We start from the raw sequence: 12500 nt of genomic DNA on the forward strand, positions 1-12500 counted from the left end.
GTAAATCTCCCTCTACACTGTCCCCATCAAATACTCCCAGGACAGGTACAGCACGGGGTTAGATACAGAGTAAATCTCCCTCTACACTGTCCCCAGCAAACACTCCCAGGGCAGGTACAGCACGGGGTTAGATACAGAGTAAATCTCCCTCTACACCGTCCCCACCAAACACTCACAGGACAGGTACAGCACGGGGTTAGATACAGAGTAAATCTCCCTCTACACCGTCCCCATCAAACACTCCCAGGACAGGTACAGCACGGGGTTAGATACAGAGTAAATCTCCCTCTACACCGTCCCCATCAAACACTCCCAGGACAGGTACAGCACGGGGTTAGATATAGAGTAAATCTCCCTCTACACTGTCCCCATCAAACACTCCCAGGACAGGTACAGCACGGGGTTAGATACAGAGTAAATCTCCCTCTACACTGTCCCCATCAAACACTCCCAGGACAGGAACAGCATGGGGTTAGATACAGAGTAAATCTCCTTCTACATTGACCCCATCAAACACTCCCAGGACAGGTACAGCACGGGGTTAGATACAGAGTAAATCTCCCTCTATACTGTCCCCATCAAACACTCCCAGGACAGGTACAGCACGGGGTTAGATACAGAGTAAAGCTCCCTCTACACAATCCCCATCAAACACTCCCAGGACAGGTACAGCACGGGGTTAGATACAGAGTAAATCTCCCTCTATACTGTCCCCATCAAACACTCCCAGGACAGGTACAGCACGGGGTTAGATACAGAGTAAATCTCCCTCTACACTGTCCCCATCAAACACTCCCAGGACAGGTACAGCACGGGGTTAGATACAGAGTAAATCTCCCTCTACACTGTCCCCATCAAACACTCCCAGGACAGGTACAGCACGGGGTTAGATACAGAGTAAAGCTCCCTCTACACTGTCCCCATCAAACACTCCCAGGACAGGTACAGCATGGGGTTAGATACAGAGAAAATCTCCCTCTACACTGTCCCCATCAAACACTCCCAGGACAGGTACAGCACGGGGTTAGATACAGAGTAAATCTCCCTCTACACTGTCCCCATCAAACATTCCCAGGACAGGTACAGCACGGGGTTAGATATAGAGTAAATCTCCCTCTACACTGTCCCCATCAAACACTCCCAAGACAGATACAGCACGGGGTTAGATATAGAGTAAATCTCCCTCTACACCGTCCCCATCAAACACTCCCAAGACAGATACAGCACAGGGTTAGATTCAGAGTAAAGCCACCTCTACACTGTCCCCATCAAACAGTCCCAGGACAGGTACAGCACGGGGTTAGATACAGAGTAAATCTCCCTCTACACCGTCCCCATCAAACACTCCCAGTACAGCGCGGGATAAGTTAGAGAGTAAATCTCCCTCAACACCGTCCCCATCAAAACCTCCCAGGACAGGTACAGCACGGGGTTAGATACAGAGTAAATCTCCCTCTACACCCTCCCCATCAAACATTCCCAGGACAGGTACAGCACGGGGTTAGATACAGAGTAAAGCTACTTCTACACTGTGTCCAGTAAACACTCTCAGGACAGGTACAGCACGCGGTTAGATACAGAGTTAATCTCCCTCTGCACTGTTCCCATCAAACACTCCCAGAACAGGAACAACACAGGGTTAGATACAGAGTAAATCTCCTTCTACACTGTCCCCATCAAACACTCCCAGGACAGGTACAGCACGGGGTTAGATACAGAGTAAATCTCCCTCTACACTGTCCCCATCAAACACTCCCAGGACAGGTACAGCACGGGGTTAGATACAGAGTAAATCTCAATCTACACTGTCCCCATCAAACAATCCCAGAAAATGTACAGCACGGGGTTAGATACAGAGTAAATCTCCCTCTACACTGTCCCCATCAAACACTCCCAGGACAGGTACAGCACGGGGTTAGATACAGAGTAAATCTCCCTCTACCCCGTCCCCATCAAAAGCTCCCAGGACAGATACAGCACCGGGTGAGATACAGAGTAAATCTCCTTCTACACTGACCCCATCAAACACACCCAGAACAGGAACAACACAGGGTTAGATACAGAGTAAAGCTCCCTCTACACTGACCCCATCAAACACTCCCAGGACAGGTACAGCATGAGGTTAGATACAGAGTAAAGCTTCCTCTACACCGTCCCCATCAAACACTCCCAGGACAGGTACAGCACGGGGTTAGATACAGAGTAAATCTCTCTCTACACTGTCCACATCAAACACTCCCAGGACAGGTACAGCACGGGGTTAGATACAGAGTAAATCTCCCTCTACACTGTCCCCATCAAATACTCCCAGGACAGGTACAGCACGGGGTTAGATACAGAGTAAATCTCTCTCTACACTGTCCACATCAAACACTCCCAGAACAGTTACAGCACGGGGTTAGATACAGAGTAAAGGTCCCTCTACACTGTCCCCATCAAACACTCCCAGGACAGGTACAGCACGGGGTTAGATACAGAGTTAAGCTCCCTCAAGACCGTCCCCATCAAACAATCGCAGGACAACTACAACACGGGGTAAGGTACAGAGTATATCTCCCTCTACAACGTCCGCAAAACACACTCCCAGGACAGGTACAGCACGGGGTTAGATACAGAGTAAATCTCCCTCTACACTGTCCCCATCAAACACTCCCAGGACAGGTACAGCACGGGGTTAGATACAGAGTAAAGCTACCTCTACACTGTCCCCATTAAACACTCCCAGGACAGGTACAGCACATGGTTAGATACAGAGTAAATCTCCCTCTACACTGTCCCCATCAAACACTCCCAGGACAGGTACAGCACGTGGTTAGATACAGAGTAAATCTCCCTCTACACCGTCCCCATCAAACACTCCCAAGACAGATACAGCACGGGGTTAGATATAGAGTAAATCTCCCTCTACACCGTCCCCATCAAACACTCCCAAGACAGATACAGCACAGGGTTAGATTCAGAGTAAAGCCACCTCTACACTGTCCCCATCAAACAGTCCCAGGACAGGTACAGCACGGGGTTAGATACAGAGTAAATCTCCCTCTACACCGTCCCCATCAAACACTCCCAGTACAGCGCGGGATAAGTTAGAGAGTAAATCTCCCTCAACACCGTCCCCATCAAAACCTCCCAGGACAGGTACAGCACGGGGTTAGATACAGTGTAAATCTCCCTCTACACCCTCCCCATCAAACATTCCCAGGACAGGTACAGCACGGGGTTAGATACAGAGTAAAGCTACTTCTACACTGTGTCCAGTAAACACTCTCAGGACAGGTACAGCACGCGGTTAGATACAGAGTAAATCTCCCTCTAAACTGTTCCCATCAAACACTCCAGAACAGGAACAACACAGGGTTAGATACAGAGTAAATCTCCCTCTACACTGTCCCCATCAAACACTCCCAGGACAGGTACAGCACGGGGTTAGATACAGAGTAAATCTCCCTCTACACTGTCCCCATCAAACACTCCCAGGACAGGTACAGCACGGGGTTAGATACAGAGTAAATCTCAATCTACACTGTCCCCATCAAACAATCCCAGAAAATGTACAGCACGGGGTTAGATACAGAGTAAATCTCCCTCTACACTGTCCCCATCAAACACTCCCAGGACAGGTACAGCACGGGGTTAGATACAGAGTAAATCTCCCTCTACCCCGTCCCCATCAAAAGCTCCCAGGACAGATACAGCACCGGGTGAGATACAGAGTAAATCTCCCTCTACACTGTCCCCATCAAACACACCCAGAACAGGAACAACACAGGGTTAGATACAGAGTAAAGCTCCCTCTACACTGTCCCCATCAAACACTCCTAGGACAGGAACAGCATGAGGTTAGATACAGAGTAAAGCTTCCTCTACACCGTCCCCATCAAACACTCCCAGGACAGGTACAGCACGGGGTTAGATACAGAGTAAATCTCTCTCTACACTGTCCACATCAAACACTCCCAGGACAGGTACAGCACGGGGTTAGATACAGAGTAAATCTCCCTCTACACTGTCCCCATCAAATACTCCCAGGACAGGTACAGCACGGGGTTAGATACAGAGTAAATCTCTCTCTACACTGTCCACATCAAACACTCCCAGAACAGTTACAGCACGGGGTTAGATACAGAGTAAAGGTCCCTCTACACTGTCCCCATCAAACACTCCCAGGACAGGTACAGCACGGGGTTAGATACAGAGTAAATCTCCCTCTACAACGTCCCCAAAACACACTCCCAGGACAGGTACAGCACATGGTTAGATACAGAGTAAATCTCCCTCTACACTGTCCCCATCAAACACTCCCAGGACAGGTACAGCACAGGGTTAGATACAGAGTAAATCTCCCTCTACACTGTCCCCATCAAACACTCCCAGGACAGGTACAGCACGGGGTTAGATACAGAGTAAAGCTCCCTCTACACTGTCCCCATCAAACACTCCCAGGACAGGTACAGGACGGGGTTAGATACAGAGTAAATCTCCCTCTACACTGTCCCCATCAAACACTCCCAGGACAGGTACAGCACGTGGTTAGATACAGAGTAAATCTCCCTCTACACTGTCCCCATCAAACACTCCCAGGACAGGTACAGCACGTGGTTAGATACAGAGTAAATCTCCCTCTACACTGTTCCCATCAAACACTCCCAGGACAGGTACAGCACGGGGTTAGATACAGAGTAAATCTCCCTCTACACTGTCCCCATCAAACACTCCCAGGACAGGTACAGCACGGGGTGAGATACAGAGTAAATCTCCCTCTACACCGTCCCCATTAAACACTCCCAGGACAGGTACAGCATGGGGTTAGATACAGAGTAAATCTCCCTCTACACTGTCCACATCAAACACTCCCAGGACAGGTACAGCACGGGGTTAGATACAGAGTAAATCTCCCTCTACACTGTCCCCATCAAACACTCCCAGGACAGGTACAGCACGGGGTTAGATAGAGTAAATCTCCCTCTACACTGTCCCCATCAAACACTCCCAGGACAGGTACAGCACGGGGTTAGATACAGAGTAAATCTCCCTCTACACTGTCCCCATCAAACACTCCCAGGACAGGTACAGCACGGGGTTAGATAGAGTAAATCTCCCTCTACACTGTCCCCATCAAACACTCCCAGGACAGGTACAGCACGGGGTTAGATACAGAGTAAATCTCCCTCTACACTGACCCCATCAAACATTCCTAGGACAGGAACAGCATGAGGTTAGATACAGAGTAAATCTCAATCTACACTGTCCCCATCAAACAATCCCAGAAAATGTACAGCACGGGGTTAGATACAGAGTAAATCTCCCTCTACACTGTCCACATCAAACACTCCCAGGACAGGTACAGCACGGGGTTAGATACAGAGTAAATCTCCATCTACACTGTCCCCATCAAATACTCCCAGGACAGGTACAGCACGGGGTTAGATACAGAGTAAAGCTCCCTCTACACTGACCCCATCAAACATTCCTAGGACAGGAACAGCACGGGGTTAGATACAGAGTAAAGCTCCCTCTACACTGACCCCATCAAACATTCCTAGGACAGGAACAGCACGGGGTTAGATACAGAGTAAATCTCCCTCTATACCGTCCCCATCAAACACTCCCAGGACAGGTACAGCACGGGGTTAGATACAGAGTAAAACTCCAGCTATACTGTCCCCATCAAACAATCCCAGAAAATGTACAGCACGGGGTTAGATACAGAGTAAATCTCCTTCTACACCGTCCCCATCAAACACTCCCAGAACAGGAACAACACAGGGTTAGATACAGAGTAAATCTCCCTCTATACCGTCCCCATCAAACACTCCCAGCACAGGAACAGCACGGGGTTAGGTACAGAGTAAATCTCCCTCTACACTGTCCCCATCAAACACTCCCAGGACAGGTACAGCACGGGGTTAGATACAGAGTAAATGTCCCTCTACACCGTCCCCATCAAACACTCCCAGGACAGGTACAGCACGGGGTTAGATACAGAGTAAATCTCCCTCTAAACTGTCCCCATCAAACACTCCCAGGACAGGTACAGCACGGGGTTAGATACAGAGTAGATATCTTGTTTTGAATTAATGGAATTAATTTGAATTAATGGAACCTTATACCATTGATCTTTACTGGCCCATTCGTGTGGGTCACCATCGCTCAGTTCTACATCTGTCTGCCCTGGTCATCTGTATCTGTGGCAGGAAAGTAGGGCCCATTTACTCCTGGGCCTCTCCCTCCCTCCATCACCCAGCTTGCTCCCCTTATGCTGGGAGCTGCCTGCATCACAATGGGGCCTCCACCATCAGGCAGTGTCTGCACCTCAGCCCCTGGCCAGAGACTGGCAGGGAGAAATATCTCTCAGTGTCGTTTCTACCTCTCTCTCTCCCTCCGTCTCTGCTTCACTTAAACCCCACTCTGCGTCTGAGTGTGCGTCCGTCACTCCGCACTCCCGCTCTCTCTGTCTCTCTGCTTCTCTTAAACCCCACTCTGCGTCTGAGTGTGCGTCCGTCACTCCGCACTCCCGCTCTCTCTCTCTCACTCTGTCTCTGCTTCTCTTAAACCCCACTCTGCGTCTGAGTGTGTGTCCGTCACTCCGCACTCCCGCTCTCTCTCTCTCCACTTCTCTTAAACCCCACTCTGCGTCTGAGTGTGTGTCCGTCACTCCGCACTCCCGCTCTCTCTCTCTCTCCCTCAGTCTCTGCTTCTCTTAAACCCCACTCTGCGTCTGTGTGCGTCCGTCTCTCCGCACTCCCTCTCTCTCTCTCTCCCTCAGTCTCTGCTTCACTTAAACCCCACTCTGCGTCTGAGTGTGAGTCCGTCACTCCGCACTCCCGCTCTCTCTCTCTCTCTCGCCTCTTCTCTTAAACCCCACTCTGCATCTGTGTGTGTCCGTCACTCCACACTCCCGCTCTCTCTCTCTCTCTGTCTCTGCTTCTCTTAAACCCCACTCTGCGTCTGAGTGTGAGTCCGTCACTCCGCACTCCCGCTCTCTCTCGCCGCTTCTCTTAAACCCCACTCTGCGTCTGTGTGTGTGTCCGTCACTCCGCACACCCGCTCTCTCTCTCTCTCCCTCAGTCTCTGCTTCTCTTAAACCCCACTCTGCGTCTGAGTGTGAGTCCGTCACTCCGCACTCCCGCTCTCTCTCTCTCTCTGTCTCTGCTTCTCTTAAACCCCACTCTGCGTCTGAGTGTGTGTTCGTCACTCCCGCTCTCTCTCTCTCTCTGTCTCTGCTTCTCTTAAAGCCCACTCTGCGTCTGAGTGTGCGTCCGTCACTCCGCACTCCCGCTCTCTCTCTCTCTCTCGCCGCTTCTCTTAAACCCCACTCTGCATCTGTGTGCGTCCGTCACTCCGCACTCCCGCTCTCTCTCTCTCAGTATCTGCTTCTCTTAAAACCCACTCTGCATCTGAGTGTGAGTCCGTCACTGCACACTCCCACTCTCTCTCTCTCTCTCTCCGCTTCTCTTAAACCCCACTCTGCATCTGAGTGTGCGTCCGTCACTCCACACTCCCGCTCTCTCTCTCTCCCTCAGTCTCTGCTTCTCTTAAACCCCACTCTGCGTCTGAGTGTGCGTCCGTCACTCCACACTCCCGCTCTCTCTCTCTCTGTTTCTCTTAAACCCTACTCTGCGTCTGAATGTGTGTTCGTCACTCCGCACTCCCACTCTCTCTCTCTCTGTCTCTGCTTCTCTTAAACCCCACTCTGCGTCTGTGTGTGTGTCCGTCACTCCGCACTCCCGCTCTCTCTCTCTCTCCCTCAGTCTCTGCTTCTCTTAAACCCCACTCTGCGTCTGAGTGTGCGTCCGACACTCCACACTCCCGCTCTCTCTCTCTCCCTCAGTCTCTGCTTCTCTTAAACCCCACTCTGCGTCTGAGTGTGCGTCCGTCACTCCACACTCCCGTTCTCTCTCTCTCTCTGCTTCTCTTAAACCCTACTCTGCGTCTGAGTGTGTGTTCATCACTCCGCACTCCCACTCTCTCTCTCTGTCTCTGCTTCTCTTAAACCCCACTCTGCGTCTGAGTGTGCGTCCGTCACTCCCGCTCTCTCTCTCTCTCTCTCTCTGTCTCTGCTTCTCTTAAACCCCACTCTGCGTCTGAGTGCGTGTCCGTCACTCTGCACTCCCGCTCTCTCTCTCTCAGTCTCTGCTTCTCTTAAACCCCACTCTGCGTCTGAGTGTGCGTCCGTCACTCCGCACTCCCGTTCTCTTTCTCTCTCTCTCTCTGCTTCTCTTAAACCCCACTCTGCGTGTGTGTGTGTGTCCGTCACTCTGCACTCCCGCTCTCTCTCTCTCTCCCTCAGTCTCTGCTTCTCTTAAACCCCACTCTGCATCTGAGTGTGTGTCCGTCACTCCGCACTCCCGCCTTCTCTCTCTCTCTCTCCGCTTCTCTTAAACCCCACTCTGCGTCTGAGTGTGCTTCCGTCACTCCATACTCCCGCTCTCTCTCTCTGTCTCTGCTTCTCTTAAACCCCACTCTGCGTCTGATTGTGTGTTCGTCACTCCGCACTCCCACTCTCTCTCTCTCCCTCAGTCTCTGCTTCTCTTAAACCCCACTCTGCGTCTGAGTGTGCGTCCGTCACTCCACACTCCCGCTCTCTCTCTCTCTCCGCTTCTCTTAAACCCCACTCTGCGTCTGAGTGTGCGTCCATCACTCCACACTCCCGCTCTCTCTCTCTCTCTCTCTGATTCTCTTAAACCCCACTCTGCGTCTGAGTGTGCGTCCGTCACTCCGCACTCCCGCTCTCTCTCTCTCGCCGCTTCTCTTAAACCCCACTCTGCGTCTGAGTGTGCGTCCATCACTCCGCACTCCCTCTCTCTCTCTCTCTCTCTCTCTCCGCTTCTCTTAAACCCCACTCTGCGTCTGAGTGTGAGTCTGTCACTCCACACTCCCGCTCTCTCTCTCAGTCTCTGCTTCTCTTAAACCCCACTCTGCGTCTGAGTGTGAGTCTGTCACTCCGCACTCCCGCTCTCTCTCTCAGTCTCTGCTTCTCTTAAACCCCACTCTGCGTCTGAGTGTGAGTCTGTCACTCCACACTCCCGCTCTCTCTCTCTCTGCTTCTCTTAAACCCTACTCTGCGTCTGAGTGTGTGTTCGTCACTCCGCACTCCCACTCTCTCTCTCTGTCTCTGCTTCTCTTAAACCCCACTCTGCGTCTGAGTGTGCGTCCATCACTCCCGCTCTCTCTCTCTCTCTCTCTCTGTCTCTGCTTCTCTTAAACCCCACTCTGCGTCTGAGTGTGTGTCCGTCACTCTGCACTCCCGCTCTCTCTCTCTCAGTCTCTGCTTCTCTTAAACCCCACTCTGCGTCTGAGTGTGCGTCCGTCACTCGGAACTCCCGTTCTCTTTCTCTCTCTCTCTCTGCTTCTCTTAAACCCCACTCTGCGTCTGTGTGTGTGTCCGTCACTCCGCACTCCCACTCTCTCTCTCTCTCCCTCAGTCTCTGCTTCTCTTAAACCCCACTCTGCATCTGAGTGTGTGTCCGTCAATCCGCACTCCCGCCTTCTCTCTCTCTCTCTCCGCTTCTCTTAAACCCCACTCTGCGTCTGAGTGTGCGTCCGTCACTCCACACTCCCGCTCTCTCTCTCTCCCTCAGTCTCTGCTTCTCTTAAACCCCACTCTGTGTCTGAGTGTGCGTCCGTCACTCCACACTCCCGCTCTCTCTCTCTCTCTGATTCTCTTAAACCCCACTCTGTGTCTGAGTGTGCGTCCGTCACTCCGCACTCCCGCTCTCTCTCTCTCTCTCGCCGCTTCTCTTAAACCCCACTCTGCGTCTGAGTGTGCGTCCGTCACTCCACACTCCCGCTCTCTCTCTCTCTCAGTCTCTGCTTCTCTTAAACCCCACTCTGCGTCTGAGTGTGCATCTATCACTCCGCACTCCCTCTCTCTCTCTCTCTCTCTCTCCGCTTCTCTTAAACCCCACTCTGCGTCTGAGTGTGCGTCCGTCACTCCACACTCCCGCTCTCTCTCTCAGTCTCTGCTTCTCTTAAACCCCACTCTGCTTCTGAGTGTGAGTCTGTCACTCCGCACTCCTGCTCTCTCTCTGTCTCTGCTTCTCTTAAACCCCACTCTGCGTCTGAGTGTGAGTCTGTCACTCCGCACTCCCGCTCTCTCTCTCTCTCTCTCTCTCTCCGCTTCTCTTAAACCCCACTCTGCATCTGAGTGTGCGTCCGTCACTCCGCACTCCCGCTCTCTCTCTCTGCTTCTCTTAAACCCCACTCTGCGTCTGAGTGTGCATCCGTCACTCCGCACTCTCGCTCTCTCTCTCTCTCAGTCTCTGCTTCTCTTAAACCCCACTGTGCGTCTGAGTGTGTTTCCATCGCTCTGCACTCCTTCTCTCTCCCTCTTTCTGCTTCAGCCCTGCCCTCTCTCTGCCTCTCTCCTGACGGCTCCGTCTCTCACTTGCCTTCTCCCATCTCTCTTCCTCTGTCGCTCATTCCCTCTCTCGGCCTGACTCTCTCTCTCTCGGTTGGCTTTTCTCGCTCTCCCTCTCCATCGCTCCGTCTCCACTGTTCCTTCCTCTGTCTCATTCCCTGCCTCCTCTCCCTTATCCTGTCAGTCCTCCTCCCTGGGAGTCGCTCTCTTGGAATCGCACTGTTTCCTCTCTCCCTCTCTCATCCTGGGTTCCTCACTCCCGGCCATTTGTCTGATTTCCACTCCCTCCCCCTCGGCATTGCTCACTCCCTATCTGGTCACTCTGGATGCCCTCTTGAGCAGATGGTTCCCCTCAATGTCTGGGATCCCACCCCCTCACACACTGCCTGACATCCCTGATATTTCCCGCTCTGACTCCCTCTCCCCGTCTGTTCCGCATCAGACTGTCTGTCTCTCAAAAAATCAGTTCTGCTCTCTCACACTTTCCCACCATACAAAATCCCAATGTTCAAAAACCCCTTCCCGTTCACTCCCACTGTACACAATCCCAATCCCAAACCCCTTCCCATTCACTCCCACTGTACACAATCCCAATGGACCCAAACCCCTTCCCTTTCACTCCCACTGTACACAATCCCAATGGACCCAAACCCCTTCCCGTTCACTCCCACTGTACACAACCCCTATCCCAAACCCCTTCCCGTTCACTCCCACTGTACACAATCCCAATGGACCCAGACCACTTTCCGTTCTCTCTCACTGTACACAATCCCAATGGACCCAAACCCCTTCCCATTCACTCCCACTGTACACAATCCCAATGGATCCAAACCCCTTCCCGTTCACTCCCACTGTACACAATCCCAAAGGACCCAAACCCCTTCCCGTTCACTCCCACTGTACACAATCCCAATGGACCCAAACCCCTTCCCCTTCACTCCCACTGTACACAATCCCAATGGACCCAAACCCCTTCCCCTTCACTCCCACTGTACACAATCCCAATGGACCCAAACTGCTCAGTCCCACTTGAACTTCATCGCACCGAGACCTCAGGTTGCTTCCTTTCAGTCTCCGTCTTAACAGTACTTCCCGACACGTCTCAGTCCTGCCGCCCTCAGAGACAGTGGGTGTTGGACTCAGTACCTTGCCTGCCAGTCGGCTGTGCCTCCTTCTCTGGGGTGGGGGATTGAGGAGCGGATGTTTGGGGCTGTCCCATCCGCGATTGACCATCATGAGAAAGGAGGTTGGAGTCAGTCTTGTCAAGGTCCCTCTGTTGCTCTGTGTAATGTCCGTATAACTGTAAGAGGGGGAAGAGGGAGGGAGAAGGTTAGAGAAAAAGTTCAGGGAGAGAACAGACCAGCAGTGACCAGCAATACCGGTCATCTCCTGGTTCCATACCAACGCAAAGGGGCCAGGGGTAGCTTTGAGCATCTGAGAAGCGGCAGGGAGAAGGACCGAGTGAATCAGCCCGGGTTCCTGCTCCCCATCCCTGTCCACTGACCCCTGGGTTAGGGAGGGGGGGGTGTGAATCAGCCCAGGTACCTGCTCCCCATCCCTGTCCACTGACCCCTGAGTTAGGGAGGGGGGGGTTGGTGAGAGAGAGAGAGAGAGAGAGTGAGCGAGAGAGAGAGCGAGGGAGAGGTGGGGGAGGGAGAGAGAGTGAGAGATTGAGTGTGAGAGAGCGAGATAGAGAGCGAGTGAACGAGAGAGAGAGAGAGTGAGCAAGAGAGAGAGTGAGTGAGTGAGCGAGAGAGTGAGCGAGCGAGAGAGACAGAGAGTGAGCGAGCGAGAGAGTGAGCGAGCGAGAGAGAGGGTGGAGTGAGAGACAGAGAGAGTGAGTGTGAGAGAGCGAGAGAGAGAGAGAGGGAGAGAGGGAAAGAGAGAGTGAGCAAGAGAGAGAGTGAGTAAGTGAGTGAGAGAGTGAGCGAGCGAGAGAGAGGGTGGAGTGAGAGACAGAGAGAGTGAGTGTGAGAGAGCGAGAGAGGGAGAGAGGGAGAGAGGGAAAGAGAGAGAGAGTGAGCAAGAGAGAGAGTGAGTGAGTGAGCGAGAGAGTGAGCGAGCGAGAGAGACAGAGAGTGAGCGAGCGAGAGAGTGAGCGAGCGAGAGAGTGAGCGAGCGAGAGAGAGGGTGGAGTGAG

The 12500-nt window shown here is 52.5% G+C and overlaps 1 protein-coding gene across 1 annotated transcript in view; it reads right to left on the minus strand.

Moving 5' to 3' along the window:
* LOC121275062 (chloride channel protein-like) overlaps positions 1-12500 on the minus strand; it is a 55850-nt gene that overhangs the window by 10653 nt on the left and 32697 nt on the right. The window contains exon 2 of the mRNA XM_041182456.1: positions 11507-11660. Coding sequence (XP_041038390.1) covers positions 11507-11660 — 154 coding nt within the window. The remainder of the gene's footprint in view (positions 1-11506; positions 11661-12500) is intronic.

This window comes from Carcharodon carcharias (genome assembly GCF_017639515.1).
Source record: "Carcharodon carcharias isolate sCarCar2 chromosome 40 unlocalized genomic scaffold, sCarCar2.pri SUPER_40_unloc_9, whole genome shotgun sequence".
Classification (NCBI taxonomy): Eukaryota; Metazoa; Chordata; class Chondrichthyes; order Lamniformes; family Lamnidae; genus Carcharodon; species Carcharodon carcharias.